At 40.4% G+C, this 16,292-nt stretch overlaps 1 protein-coding gene across 1 annotated transcript in view; it reads right to left on the bottom strand.

The window, feature by feature from the left end:
- The window catches only part of LOC149282556 (A disintegrin and metalloproteinase with thrombospondin motifs 2-like), a 241,358-nt gene that overhangs the window by 115,752 nt on the left and 109,314 nt on the right, over positions 1-16,292 (bottom strand). The window contains exons 6-10 of the mRNA XM_089498057.1: positions 11,269-11,425; positions 9,587-9,692; positions 5,876-6,019; positions 999-1,131; positions 449-562 (exon numbers count right to left, since the gene is read on the bottom strand). Of these exons, the coding sequence (XP_089354183.1) occupies positions 449-562; positions 999-1,131; positions 5,876-6,019; positions 9,587-9,692; positions 11,269-11,425 (654 nt within the window). The remainder of the gene's footprint in view (positions 1-448; positions 563-998; positions 1,132-5,875; positions 6,020-9,586; positions 9,693-11,268; positions 11,426-16,292) is intronic.

Genomic DNA, 16,292 nt, shown 5'->3' on the forward strand with positions numbered 1-16,292 from the left:
TTTCCTCCTCTTCATACTTCCTCTTCTATGTCCTCTCCTTCCGGTGCAGTAAAGACAGTGGGCGTGGCTTCAGTGCTGTGCGCCGGGATCTGACATCAAATCCCGACGCACAGCATCAGTTGCCGCGCTCATCGCAAGGGAGCAGGATCAGAGGTATGTATTAATAGACCTCCTGCTCCCTTGATTGATTTTAAGCCGGTTGGAGGGAGATCCTTGATCTCCCCAACCGAGCTTGCTCCTCTAGCGGCGGAGGGTTGCTTTGCACACAACCGGTAGCGGACCGCCCCCCCCCTTCGGTACGCTACTGGTTGTGCGCACAATTTTTGTTCGTTGTGCGCTCCTTCTGAAAGCTATGTGCGCGCGCACAAGCACACAGCTTAGAGGGAACACTACTCCCAATTATCAAAACTAGACTGTGTTGGGTATAAATGAATAGATCCACTCTTACCTTTCCATTTGCACACATTGTACCATCGAGTGGGGGGCCCTTTTTTGTCTTGCAGAAATAAGGATTATCTGGATGACTACACCAAAGCTGTTTGCAGGGATCAAATGTTCGAAACTACAAAAAAAGACATATGCATGTTCTAATCAAATGTTAAAATTATGTTTCTATATATACTAAACTGAATGTTACATATGAAACAAAAAACAACAAGGTGATAAAAATACTAATTTTACATTATTGGTGCTTGCACATAGGTTGTGGTTGAAAGGAATACATTTCTAACCTTACACATATTGCTCTTTATTATGTTATTACCAGGGGAAAAGGTAGTCAGAACGGTTTTGCTTGGAATGTGCTAGTTGATTTTTAAATTACACTGTTTGAAATACAAGCATGTGAACTATCATTCTTAAAATGATTCTTAAAATAAAATAAAAAAATATTTTATTACATAGTATTAGATTAGCAATTGTTTTAATGATGTTTCCCCTTAAAGTACATCAAACTAATATCCTAAAATATAACCACCCAAAACAGCATTGATACTTACAGCTGTACACATCATGTAGCCCAAACCAAAATCGAAACGACATTGCTCATTCATAGAATATTGTATCCCAGGCAATTGCGGAAGGGAAGGCCAATCATGTGCAAACGGATCATCACGTAAGCAATCATATGAACTGCAAACCAAGAATGATTTTCTTATTTTATTTTCTCTACTTTGGCAGCAATCAATACACAAAAGATAGCAAACGGGAAATTCCCAAGCACCACTATGACAAAAATTAGCATATGCAAATCTTCCTTTTATAGCTGCGTACTTGAAGGAAGAGTATCCATTAAAGCCAGGGATCAAATAAGCCATATGATCTTATGCTTTCTCTCTACTTCCTACTAGGGATGCACCAATATATCGGTGGCCGAAATATACCGGTCGAAAAGGACATCATCAGCAAAATGCCAAAATAAAAAAAAGGCAGAAAATAACAGTCCGCAGGGGCCAGGCTGCTTACCTGTGCGTTGGTCACACAGTTTGTGAGCAGCGTCTTTTGTACTAGGCAGGAGAGGCAGCAGGGCCCCTGTGGAAGTCTGTGAGTGAGAGATGAGGGGGGTGTATCGCTGTAAAAGGTGTGTGATTGCTGTTAACAATCATATATATTAATATTGTTATTTACTTATTTTTTTTAAAGGTGTGGGGGGGGTCATTTTTGGTTTCCACTAAGTGAATGCTAGATTTTTGGTTTCGGTCCTGAATTTTCATTTCGGTGCATCCCTACTTCCTACAAGTGTTCTTTATGAAAATAAAAGAAAAGGCTATTTAATCCTTGGCACTAGTTAAAGAGAAACTCTAAAGAGGACCAGAAAAAAGTTAACAGGTGGTTCCATTGGATATTAAATAAATAAGTGTGGCATTTGCAAATATACAGTATTTGTGAACATACAATACTGTGCAAAGGTTTTAGGCAGGTGTGTAAAACTGTGTACAAGTGTACTTAAAAATGGATGATCTCAAGCTTTATCCCTTTACTTCAGTGAAAGTACGTCCCCCGATGTCCCAGCACTTACTGTCTGGGAAGCCCATAAAAGTATGAACATACGGCTCTGCTCCCAGCGAAAGAAGGCGGCGGGGAGGCAGATCAGCTCCTTGTGAGCACGCATCGCGGAGCTAGAACATGCCCATAAAACCTCTCTGTCCAGAGACGTCTTGCAGCAACTTACGCTTCTCCGTGGGAGGCTGGCCACGATCCTTAACGATAAACACCACTGCTCTTGCTTACGCAACAAAGCGCTGAACACGGCGACAAGCCTGACAAGTATTTGGCACGTGCCCTCCGTGGCTCCCGCTGCCTCACCTATATCCCTAGAGTTTGTTCGACTGATGGCCGTTTACACCTCCTCCACTCTGATATCTCGAGGAGTTTCCTCGATTACTATACGGGCCTTTACAACCTCCCGTCTTTGGATGGTGACCCCTCCCCGTCCGCCGAACGTTCGGGGTTGACTGACTATTTGGACGGTACAATCCGTACGGGCATCCCACCATTCGTGCGTTTAATTTATTGCACTATGCAAAAGTCACCTCTACGCCTACCATCTTTCTCTCGACTGATGCGGAGAAGGCTTTTGATAGAGTTGACTGGTCATTTCTACTAGCTACTCCCCTCCGCGCGTCTCCGCATCAACGGTTCTCTATCTGACACCTTTCCTATCTGCAATGGGACCCGCCAGGGCTGCCCTCTCTCGCCGATGTTATTTGTGCTCTCCCTGGAGCCTCTACTGCAAGCAATAAGGCTGAACCCCGATATTAAGGGCCTACAGGTGGGTCACACCTCTCATAAACTCCTGGGATATGCGGACGACCTTCTTTTTACGGTCTCTCAGCCTCGGATCTCTCTTCCTTCTATATTGCGGGAGCTTCAGTTGTATGGTGCACTCTCCCACTTTAAGATAAACATGTCCAAGTCAGAGATCCTTAATGTCACCTTGCCTCCACAGGATTGCAGTGCTTTAAGTGCTGTTTTTCCTTTCAAGTGGTGCACCTCGAAGTTGCGATACCTGGGAATCTGGTTGTCCGCTGATCTCACTCAGCTTTATGTTCACAATTTCCTTCCCCTGCTGACGTCTTTGCGATCTGATCTGCGAAGATGGTCTGGGCTTGCGATCTCTTGGTTTGGACGTATTAATACCTTAAAAATGACTGCTATGCCCCGACTATTGTACTTGTTTCAAACTCTCCCCATCCATATACCTCTCTCGTTCTTTGCTGCCGTCCGCTCTGCTTTTCTTGAATTCGTGTGGGGCCCCCGTTCCCCCCGTGTTAGCTTTAGTACGTTAATCATCCCCAAGTCGAGAGGGGGCCTTGCGCTCCCCTGCCCTCGGGTGCATAACCCGTCTCAGAAGCAGTGGATTGGAGTGGAGGATGCTCTTTTGGGCTTCCCTGCCCGGTCCCTGCCCTGGCTGGCAATTCCCACAGCCAACAGGCAGGCTTCCCATCATCCGTTTCTCAAGGCGACACTTCGTGTCTGGCACTCCTTGCTGCAAGGCACCACGCTGTCTACCATCCCGTCGCAGCTCACCCCGGTGCAGGATAATCCGGATTTCCCACCGGGTATGGGTGTTGACCTTTTCCCCACTGCGATTGCGGCGAGGGGCTCCGGTATTCGTGCCTACCTGTCTCGTACCGGTCTTGCGTCTTTGGGGGACCTAGTGGCCCCAGGACATCTGACCCTATTGGCCTGGTTCCACTATTCGCAGCTTCTTTTTTAGGTCCTTGAGTCGGCCCCATCATGTCCTCAGGGACCTTACCACGTTTGAGCACCTCTGCGTTACCGCCTCGCTCCCTGCTCATGGCGTCTCCCTTCTCTACGGCCTCCTCCTGAATGTCTTGCATCCCGCTCCTCCCCCCTTTATGAGCAAATGGGAGTCTTCTCTGCACATGGTCTTCTCGGAGGATCAGTGGGAGAAGATGTGTGTTCTTACTCACCGCTGCTCCATCAGCAATAGGGACCAGGAAATGTCCTACAAGCTGCTCGCTCAGTGGTACCGATCTCCCGCTTCTACTGCACGCTAAAATTCTGCTATGTCGGACGCGTGCTGGTGGTGCGGCTTTTCACCTTGTTCCATCCTCCACCTCTGGGGCCCTAACATACGCCCTTTCTGGACGACTGTGCACTCGTATTTGCAAACCCTCTCGGACAACATTATCCCTTTTACCCCGGAGTTTTTGCTCCTTCATCACGTCTTACCCGATTACTTGGTATAAAGCCTCTGTGATCCGCCACTTAGTGACTGATCCCCTTGCAATGGGGAGATTCTGCCCCTCCCACGATAGTGGTTTCAACGCGTTGAGAGGACACGGACCCTTGACGAGCTGTTCCGCCTCGGATGCAGTAGCTAAACATCTGCGCACCTGGTTTTATTGGATGCAGCTCCTTTCTGATTCTCCGGTCAGCTCCTTATTTGACACTCCACCCATGTGAACGTAACGGATCCATACTGGGCCTTTCCCCCCCACCCCCCTTTTTTTTCTTTTCTTTTTTTTTTTCCTTTCTTCTCTTTTTCCCTTCCCCTCTCCTCCCTCTTCTCCCTTCCCCCCTCCTTCTAGGGAACCACGCACTTCCTTGCCATGCCCCACTTTTGCAACCGTATGTCCTACTTTTTGTGCATTATATACCGTACTCTTCCAAGTGGTCTGCTGCTGTGCCATGCGGTCTGTGTATGGGTTTCATGGTGACGTCTCCTCGTCATGTTCCCTGTAAGTTTTCACTAGCGTGATCTTATGCCTTGTCTTTTTGCAGTCTCACGTTATTTGCTGGGATTTCTCCCTTAATGTACTAATGTTACCTGCCGCTCGTGTGGGTCGCGATCACATGACTATGCTCATTTGGAATGCCTCGAATGTACTTCCCATATTTGTGGGTTTCACAGGTTATTATGCTCATGTATGCTACCTGCTGTAACCTCTTGCATACTATATTGGTGCCTGTGTTCCCTAATTTCCCTTCCTTGATTTTTCCTTTCTGTATCCCTGAAAACTTTGAAAATCTCAATAAATATTGATTTACCCTAAAAATGGATGATGCTGTTTTGAAGACAAAAGGTGGTCCCATCAAATATTGATTTGCTTTAGATTTTTCTTCTGTTCATGCACTTTGCATTTTGTTAAATTATAAAAATAAACTATAAATACACTATTTTTTAAAGCATTCTTACTTTACATCATTTTTTCACACCTGCCTAAATGGTTTTCACAGTACTGTAGGTGTGGACATATTCTGGTTGTTGGCACATGCAATAACATTTTTATATTATAGTCATTGCAATTATTAAAGTAAACATTTTTTAAAAATGTGTTAAGATTCTTAACAGAATCCTGATGATGTTATAAATCATGAAGTCATTTTTGTGCCAAATGGCTGATTTTCTTTTTTTTTTTTTTTTATGGCTGATTTTCTAAAGTAAAAAGTATTGGTGTTCAACTGATCCTGGACAATTATTTACTGTTGTGTAGGCTTAGGTTTACAACTTCATTACTTATTCAATCCTGCAGAGTAAAATCTGATGAATAATAAGGAAAGAACATGAGTATCTAGGTTACGAGGAACTACATTTTGGTCTTTTCTTTCATTCTGGTAAGACCACGCTGAAGATCAGTCCTCGTTTACCATTTACATAGCTATGACTATTTGTGCAAATGTGTTAGGAAACAAATGGTTATATAGGATTCAGTTGTGGGCTTGACCACTAGATGAATACATTGATTGAATATCAGAGATATTAAGCATCTAATGTAATGCAATACACAACAATATTTTTATTAACATGTTGTATAGCTTTAAGTCACCAGGTTTGGAGTGTTTGCATATTATAGAATTGGCTATGATTCCCCTGAGTAAGAAGAACAAAAACACAAAACTTGCTTACTTTAAATAACGACTTAGTTCTTGTTGGCTACACCGGGACCAATGAAAGCGATGAAATGCAGCTTGCACAAGGGGTGCCATAATACTTCCCATTCGGACTTCATCTCCACATCTATTTCCTTGGCCATCGTGTTCCATACCCAAGCTAGAATATGCATAAATATTACATCATTAGGGCAATGCAACAGTATAATAAGTAGTAGATCACTCACCAAGACTCCTATTAAGTAGTGTGTGCACATCTGTGCCTGAAACACTAACAATTTACAAAAGCCAGAAAGAATTCTCTCACACCAAAGGGAGAATATATCCAGACTTTTTCTTAATTGCAGCATAATAAACAGCAGCAAATCGGTAATATGCCCATGTTAAGGGGTACATTTCAAATATTACTAGGACTAAGTTATTATTTGCATGAAACTGGTGAATTAAGTACTTCAACTAAAGTCTGGGTATTTTAATTAATCATTTTGACAGTCCTTCCTCCCCGTCTTTTTTCATTTACACCAAAAAATACATTGTTAATGCAGTACTAGACATCTAAGTAAGGAAATATTTGCAAACTTAAAAGGGTCTCAATTTTTATAATTTTTTTCCATAGCGGAAGCTGCGGGCCTGCTGAGCTGCATAGACATCTGCACCGCCCAAGAGTGCCAGTCCGGCCCTGGGTGCACGCCTGATTAAAGTCACAAACACAGCATACTAAAGGTAAAAAAACTTGCAGATTTAAAACAAACATGCTAGAAATATATTAAAAAATCTAAAATCCACACTTAAACCAAAATTTTGGGGATATTTTTTTCTATTTTAGCGGCAAATTGCATAGGGAAAACCATCATGACTATTGTTTTTTATATATATATATTTTTAAATATTTTTGATAACAAATGTTGGACTATACTTGGTATCAAACAAAAACATAATTTGTAACAATAATAAATATATGGTAGAAATGTCAAAAAGGCTCCAGGGTTTCAGAAGAGTGTCACCTTAGTGTAGCCATAAACATTGATAAATATATTAAGATGAAACAAAAAGCAGACACATTACACATACTTTGATTAAAAACAACCAAAATAATATCATACATTTACTCATATGTATATACTGTAAATCAGTTGTGTTGCTGGGGAAGGGGCTACTAAAACTGAAGCTCTGAAGGTCAACTCCATATCCCTAAATCATGGGCGGATCCAGGGGCAACGGGGCAATTGACACCCCCTTGAGAAAGAGAGCAGCATCAGACTTGGCTGCCAAGAATTGGGACCCAGGCACTTATGTAACTGTTGAAGGTCCCATCCGGTGCTTCTAATACAGCCACATGGGACCTGCTGTGGCTTTTACAGCAGCAGACCACCATTTACTGCGGCCCCTTAGGAAGAAAGATAAGCAGGTTGTCAGATATTTTATCACAGAAAACACGTATTCTATATATGTATTTTACATGAGCACAAAATGAAGTCAGAGCCATTTTATTTTACTTAATCATATAGTGATTATCTCTTTTTGTCTTTGTTCCCTCTATAATTGAGAACAAAGGAGTATTCGTGTATATAGATGTTTCAGTATATATATGATACAATTAATGTTATCTTCCATGAGAAAGTTAAGGAGTAGACACTGCATATCCTTAGGAATGTAAATTGGAATGGGGGATACATGGGAAGACTACCAAGACCTGAGTTACTATCTAGGAAGTAACATTTGGCGATTAGGGTGACCAAGGATAAATTCCAAACACATATGTAATGGTTTTAAGTTAATTCTTAGACAAGAGCGTCTCTCACAGGTAAATTAAGAAATTACAACGGTGTAAATATGAGTAAAAATTCTAATTATAATGGGTAAAACCCACCGTTATGATTGGAGAATTCCAATCAAAAGGTGGAGGCTATGATAATAAGCCCTGTCTTTAAAAGCTTATGTCTTGAATAATAAAAAAAAGATCGCACCCTGAAATAGACAGACCCTGACGGACTTATTCACCAAATTTACCCCAGAGAATTGGAATCTTAAGATTCTGGCACCATATTTCACTCTTAGAGTTACTTTGAGTTCTAACCTATATAACTTGGAGAAAGTTATATTCTTTCCTACTTAATTTATTGCCATTGAACCTGGATTAATTTCTACAAAGACCAGTTGGACAACAGCAACAAGTGGTGGTAAGTATAATTGTTTTATTATTCTGAATAGAGATGAATTTTGTCTTCTTGGTATAGAATTCCCTGTTTCTGGGAAATAGTATATTGCATTATTGTATATGACGGCTTGTGAGACTGCAGCTTATAACCCGTGATAATAACAATAATGAAAAGGTATTTTTACCTATAGATGAAGTTTGACATTATTTGCATCTATTAGAAACTTCAATAATACTCTTAGACACAATTAAATTATTTTTAATTTGTCATATTAGTTAAACTAATATAAGAGAAATAGTGATATCTTTATTACTGCCCTGATTATTATCAATTTCAGGTTGCTGAGTGGACTGGAAATTAATTGTGTGTTAGACTTATAAAATAACAATTCATATTGATAACTATCGATAATATACTGTATTTGAATTGATTCATTTTTGACATGTTTTAAGAATTTTGTATTTTATATTATGCACTGTGTGACTCATATATATATTTTATAAATTGTATTTACAATAAATAATATTTTATTGACTATCGTGGCGATATCTATCTAATTTGAATTATAATTTTCGGCGATCTGAAAGAATTTAGGATCGGAGATAAAATATAGGGTATCTCCTTAGCGCTGTATCTTCCCAAAAATCTTGACATGGGAAGCGTCAAAGTAAAAGCATTTCAAATACCCAAGGGGTGTCTAATTTAAAAAAATGAATGGTTTGATGGGGTAAATTGGAGTGGCCGGGCTCAAAGATAGGGCATAGGCACAGACTGACCAAAATAGCGCACTTCCCAAATGTGGCCTTTTAACTCCAAACACCAGACAAACCCTGTAAATTTATACCTGAAGTACAATCTGTGTATGGGGCCGGGGGATGCCAAAAAAATACTACCACAAAGTTTGCCAAAGGCTGGTAGTAGAATTAGTGCAGGAAAAGGGTTAAAATACTAGGATTTGAAATACCCTGGGGTGTCTAGTTTTCAAACATATATGGTTTGATGGGGGTAAATTCAACTGACCGGCTTCAACGATGCCCCAAATAGCACATGGAGGGAGAACAAACAGTTTTGAATGAAATGGTTTTGAAACAGCAGTATGTTACTTGTGTGTATTGCCCTATAATTTGTGTAAAAAAAAAAAAAAAAAGCAAAAAAAACATCTAACATCAAGACAAATAGAATCTATTTAGCAGGTTTTTAATAGCTTTCTCAAATAAAAGTAAGAAAAAGGTTTTGTTTTTTTTTACATTTTTCACCATATTTTATATTTCTTACAGTAAATTAGATGATGTGATCAAAATAATGGTACCTAAAGAAAGCCCTTCTTGTCCTGAAACTCTGCCACACACATGTATTTTGTGTGCATGTGTGTGGCAGAGTTTCTTTACTCCAATACTATCAAATCTGCTATGGGCTCTAGCCCAGAATCTTTTGCAGACCTAGCAATGCCCCTGCTGTTAATACTCATGAGATTAGCTACAGCAAAACATAAAGACAGCAAGATCTTTGTATGGTGCAGTGAAAATAAAAATATATGTAAACTACAAATACACAGCTGTTTTACTTACACATGACCAGTCTCATGAGCCACCACAAACGCTGAAGAAAATCCATCTTCATGATTTAGTGTGCAGCTTCGAACAGGATGGCACATTCCCGTTACTGGAGCATAACCTATAAAATAATTGAGAACCATGGATATATTTACATAAAATTATTGACTATTACCAATTGAAGAGCATATGTTGTTTAAAATTAATTTGTTTATGACGCATTAAGTCAAGAGTAACAACATATACAGTATCTCACAAAAGTGAGTACACCCCTCTCATTCAATTGGTACTCACTTTGTTGCCAAGGTTTAGACATTAATGGCTGTGTGTTGAGTTATTTTGATGGGAAAACCAAATTTACCCTGTAATACAGGCTGTACACTCAATACTTTACATTGTAGCAGAGTATCATTTCTTCAGTGTTGTCACATAAAAAAGATATAATAAAATATTTGCAAAAATGTGGGGGGTGTACTTACTTTTGTGAGATACTGTACATGCCTCATAAGCTTTCAGCTGTATTTATTTTTCCTGTATATGTGTAGCATTCTAAAGTATCTGTTACCAACCTTACATATTTTTGGGATTTGTAGGACAATAGGGAGGTGTTATTACAGTTCATATGATTACTACTTTCTGTAATACTTAACCCATATCAGACAATAGAGTCAGTTTTAGGGTCATGGCTAAGAGGTAAGGGTCTATACAACAACATAGGAGAACCACTAGGCACTATTGTTGCAGCCAAAAAAAACATAGGAAGACCAAGCTGAAGTCACAGAACATTGTAATTTATCTCTGGCAGGGGAAGGAGGAACAGGGTTGAATTCTATAAAGAGTCCAAAAAGTCCCGAAAACATTGGTATTGTTTCATGGTTTGTAAGTAATACCTCAAGATAAAAAAGGAAAGAACTTGGTCTTTGAATTGATTTCACATATCAGGACATAATTTTAGCAGGCCCTTGGCAGATCAAAAAATTAGGTAAATACAACTTCAGATGAACAACCACACAAGACATACTACACTATGTCATGATTTATTCAACAAATATAAAGCAAAAATAGAGAAGACATGAAAAAAACTAAGAACACTTTAAGATTCAATAGCTTGTAGAACAATCTTTAGCAGCAATAACCTAAAATAATCATTTTTGTATGATTTTATCAGTCTCTCACATCGTCTCACCACAGAGTGAGTCTTGAGAAACAGATTAGTTTACTCTTGAGAAAGACCTCAGTGCTGAAATGTTAGTGTGGGTTATCTCACCTTAATTATATCTCTCTTAACTGCTTTATTTGGACATATTAAATACAGTTTTTTAATTTGGCTTGCTGTTCCAAGCTTTTTTTCCTGTTCTTGATATGATCTTTTGGTTGTGATCTTTTACCTAATGAGTTGAACATTTGTGTTTTAACACAGTATTAATGCCTGTTTTGCAGAACTAATAATTAAATCATGAAAATTATTCCCTTATTTGTTGTTTATGCAGGGAATACTCAATTGTGACACAAAAGCAGGCTCTCACAGGTTGTTGCAACTGAAAAAGCTTCTTTAGAGTTGATGTGTTTTTATGTGATTAGCTCTTCAGTTAAATCAAAGATATGCTATGGTTTATTTTCTTAAAATATCAGGGCCTGTAATGGAACAGCAACTTTAAATAAAACAATTGATGACATTATTAAAGTGAAAATTTTACCTTGCATGCCAGATGGCCCAAACTCCTGCCTGGTAAGAAATATTGCATGATCATGATATTCTGCATGTTGACTATCTGGTTTCTGTTGCAGGTATGCCCATCGGCAGACATTTTCCAAACTCTGGGAAGGATTCCCAATCTCAATTAAACTGGCAGACTAAAAAAAAACCAGAAAACATTATGAGTAAAAACTACTATTACTTACAATCCTGTAAATGTAACATATATAATTTTTTACACATTAATATAGAATTCTAACGCATACAGATATGAGAGGGGTCATCTGAAATATGCAATTATTAAATTAAGATTATAATCTTAAAAGCAATGAGACACCCCTCGACCAGATTACAACACATTATACAAGTATAATAACAATAAATTCCCATTAGTGACGGACCGATAGGATAGATAAAGCATAATCTCTACGTTTGCTCTTCGTTTACTCTGCCTGGAGGTTGTAAACCCCTAGGGGAGGAGGGTCTCCACGGCCGGTAAATAGTCCAGAACCATAATAGCGTGAGGAGAGGAAAATAAATAAATAAATCGTTCAGTTTGGTAACATGACCAAACAGTCCTCCCAAATTTTACGGTTTTTTGGGGATAGTTTTTCTGGGTTGGTACTCCAATTGGTTTTCAAATTTATCCCACTCAGGATCGCGGTTTTGTTTCCACTCTCTGGCTATGATTTTCTTAGCAGCTAAACAACTATAGGTTACAAATGCCATTTGGGGTTGAGACATAGTAGGCCAAGTAATATGCAAAGGAACTGATACAGGAGTTCTAGGAATAATAATGTTAGTTGCCCTCTTCAAAAAATCTAATACTTTGTTCCAAAAGTTAGTGAGTTTTTTACAGCTCCACCAGATGTGAAGGTATGAACCGTAAATTTCCTCGCATCGCCAACAAATATTGTTTGTTTCCGGGAACATCCGAGCCAACGCGGCGGGGACATTTTAGATGTCTAACGAACGAGGCATACCATTCTTCTTGTGGTATCAGGATATTTAAGTCATTTTCCCAATTTGAGATACTAGAGATTGTTATTGATGGAAAATCTTTTAAGGCTATAACCCTGAGACATTTAGCAAAAATCTTTCTGATATCGGGATTTTTAATAATTTTAGAGATCTCTTCCTTAAGTTCTCCCCCAGAAGGGTCTAAATGTTTTTTTAGGGAGACCTAGCAAATATCTTTCTGATATCAGGATTTAGAAAAATTTTAGAGATCTCTTCCTTTTAAGTTCTCCCCCAGAAGGGTCTAAACGTTTTTTTAGGCAAATTTTTATTCTGAAATATTTAACGATATTAGAATTAGGGAGATTATACTGTTGGTTCAGTGTAGAGAAGGGAATAATCTTCCCATCTATTAGCAAATCCTCGTGAACATTAATACCAGCTTGCTTCCAGTCTATAAGTGAAAGATCAACGATTGTATATTCAAGCGTCTGTATTCTCAGAGACTTGAATAATTTATCTTTAAGGCCTAACTTATTTTTAAGCATGTACCATGCTGGAATAATATTCCCTAGGGGGGGTGTGGTTAGCCGCCTGAGAAGATGGATGCCTGAGTAAACGGCTCTGCCCAGATTTATCAGCTATCTTTAGCCATCCTGCACCATGGGCAGAAATAAAAAGCTGCCAGAAGACTCAAAGTCTACATATACCTAATTTAGAGAATATTTTCAGACGCCGAGAGACCTTATCTCGCAGCTCCCTGAAGGCCCTAAGGCACTGATTATTCTCCTCAGCCCCGTGGAGAGATGATTTTAGCACCCTCATCACGGAACTGAAACACAAGGTGAAGGAGGAGGCGGTGTCCCTGAGAGCAGAACTACTGGGCCTAGAGAAGCAGATCACTGCTCAGGAACAGGAATCGACACGCCTGACCCGCAATATCACACAGATGGCTAAAATCTCGAAACAACATACCCTGTATTTGGCAGATTACGATGCCGTCTGGAAGACCTGGATAACAGGGGCAGACGACATAACATCAGAGACCGAGGCCTACCTGAAGCGCGGCCCCAGATGGAGGAAGATGTGTTCCAGGTTCTTAACTCGCTCCTCAATAGGCCCGGAGATGCGGTGGTTGGCATAGACAGGGCTCACAGAGCTCTGCGACCGCATGGTCCCCCGACAGCCCCTCCACGAGATATCATCTGTCACCTCGTGGATTACCATCTGAAATAATCCATTATGAAACATGCAAGAGAGGTAGGCTCTTGGCCCTATGAAGGCCATGAGATATCTTTTTACCACGATGTCTCTGATCTGACCCTACAAACCCGGCGAATACTGCTGCCATTGACAAGAGAGCTCCAGCGGAGGGAATTGCGATATAGCTGGGGTTACCCCTTCAGCCTCAATGTGCGCATCAACAACACCGTTAGATCTCTCCAATTCCACCATGAGCTGCCAGAGTTCCTGGAGGAGCTCGGGCTTGCTGACCTACACATCCGGGGATTACCGGAGCTTCATCTGCCTGGGAGACCGATGGATCGTCCACCGCGTCAACACCGTTGTGAGACATCTCAACCTCGAGAACTACAGCTAGATCCGCTCACTACTACTTCACACCAAGAAGTCGAAGCTCGCAGTGGACTTATGAGGGAAGAATAATGACTGTTCCAGGCAGTGAGTAGTCCCATGTGGACACCACAAAATGCTTTCTCGATTCCTGTTTGACTGTTCATCTGGTTGACTTTATTGTTTTGGATGTGGGAGCTACTTGTCTATATTGATTGATGGTTTAACTTCCCTCATTAGGGAACGTCTCTCCAAGTATCTGCTCAGGTTTTTTTTTTTAATTATTATTTTTCTCCCCTTTTCTCTCTCCCCTGGCGTTTGCACTCTGGGAAATGTTCTCCCAGATCTCTTTGATACACTTTGATTGCCTGTGTATGCTCACCCCGATATTTGTTATTGTACAATGTGGTCTGCTTCCCTCTTTCACCTGGGCCTCGGCGCCCTCCCACATCACACATTACTCATTATACTCCATTCGCTCGTCCGAGATTGCCTGTGGTGCTTGTGAGATACTAGTTATGATTGGGAGATACTAGTTATGAAGAGAGACTAAAATTATATACACTAGAAAAACGGCATCTTAGAGGGGATATGATAACATTATATAAATATATGCAGGGCCAACATAAAGAGCTCTTCGGTGACCTGTTCATTAACAGAAATATACAAAGAACAAGAGGTCACCCCTCTGAGACTGGAAGAGCGCAGGTTTCATAATCGACAAAGGAAGGGATTTCTTACAGTGAGGACAATAAAGGTATGGAATTCACTTCCAAGGGAGGTGGTGTTATCCAATACATTAGATACCTTCAAAAGGGGCCTCGATTTTCTTAGAAAGGCATGACATACAGGGATATAAATAGAATAACATTAATATTTTAGAGCTTCTTGATCCAAGGAGAAATTCGATTGTCTGATGGCAGAATTCGAAGTAGCTTAATTAGGGTTTTTTGCCTTCTTTTGGAATAGAATACCAAGAATAGGTAGGTTAGGTAGAAGGGTTGAACATGATGGACTTAGGTCTTTTTTCAACCTTATGAACTATGTAACTATGTATGTAACTCTCATGTCATATTGGATGGAAAAGAGGCAGAACATTCCTTCAACACTATATGGGCCATGGGCCTGACGTCACACACATAATTTGGGGAAAGTTTTTTTTTTTCCTGTCTCCCATATACACGTGCCATGACTAATTCACATTTTGACGGGACCGGCACTCCCCCTAAACTAGTTGATCGGTGTTTACTTTTAATGCAGGTGTTCCCTAGATGCACTACATACTTATCGCACACTACCCATTACACGTCCTCTTCCTACTGGCCATGTTTGCCTACGGTACTTTCATGTCTTACTGGCTAGAGATGAGGCAGAACGTTTTTACAACACTTTATGGTCCTGGTATCCCGTGTCACTCAAATAGCCAGAGGACAGCAGCAATAACACAAAGGTTTTTTTGTTGTTATATACATATATATATATGTATAGACAGGGTTGATATATACCATATTCTGGGGGACGTTCTCTCAGCTCCTTCTACCAGGACTAAATGTTCCTTTCTCATTTGTTTGGATACTCTCGCATATTAGTGGTTCCTATTCAACTCTCCACACTGCGTTATGGTGATCAGTCACTCCTACATGTTTATAATTGCTTTGGTCCTCTGTTTTGTCTCAGTAAAGAAGGCGATCGATCTCTTATGTTTGTATTGTTAATATGCTGTAGTTTTATTTTCTTCTGTGCTCTGATTTTACGGGATTTGAACGCTATGGGCTGGGGGTGGCTGCACCCGTGATATTGTTCTTTACTTACCGCTTCCTACTGAGTTCTGAGTTTTACGTACTCCCTTTTCGGGCAGATGGCCCTTGCCCCTTCATCAGGAGTGCCTTAACATATTGGGGTGGCATGTTCCATTACCCAATAGACACTCCAAGTGTTTTCCTCCTACCTCTCTTCCCTTTTCTTCTTCTCCCTTCCTTCCTCCTAACCTCTCCTCCTAACCTCTTCTTTTTTTGGACTTAGTTCAATATGGCGTCGTCATCAGCGCAGCAGCCTCGCTACCTACCCAGAGACCTCAATATAGTTTCCTTTAATGTGAAAGGTTTGAATATACCTGAAAAGCGTTTACATTTGATGAGGGACCTGAGACATCATAGAGTGTCGATTGTATTTCTTCAAGAAACCCACTTCAGGGCCTCCCAGCCGCCCCGGTTGCTTAATAATGACTATGCGATGGGGTTTTTTAGCAACAATGTCACAGCCAAGTCCAAAGGCCATACTCTTTGATAAACATACGTCCTTTATTGAGAAGGCCTGCTTAACTGACCAGAATGGTAGATTTGTATTTGTTAAAGGTACTATAGATGGTCTCATGTATACTTTCGCTAATATTTATCTACCTAATAGACAACAGCATTGGTGCCTTTAAAAGCTCCTTCAATTGTTGCAAGCTTTTCAGGAGGGCCTCCTGTTGCTTGGCGGTGATCTTAATGTGGA

The sequence above is a fragment of the Sceloporus occidentalis genome, unplaced genomic scaffold (genome assembly GCF_023333645.1).
Source record: "Sceloporus occidentalis isolate IW3139 unplaced genomic scaffold, rSceOcc1.0.p SCAF_112, whole genome shotgun sequence".
Taxonomy (NCBI): Eukaryota; Metazoa; Chordata; class Lepidosauria; order Squamata; family Phrynosomatidae; genus Sceloporus; species Sceloporus occidentalis.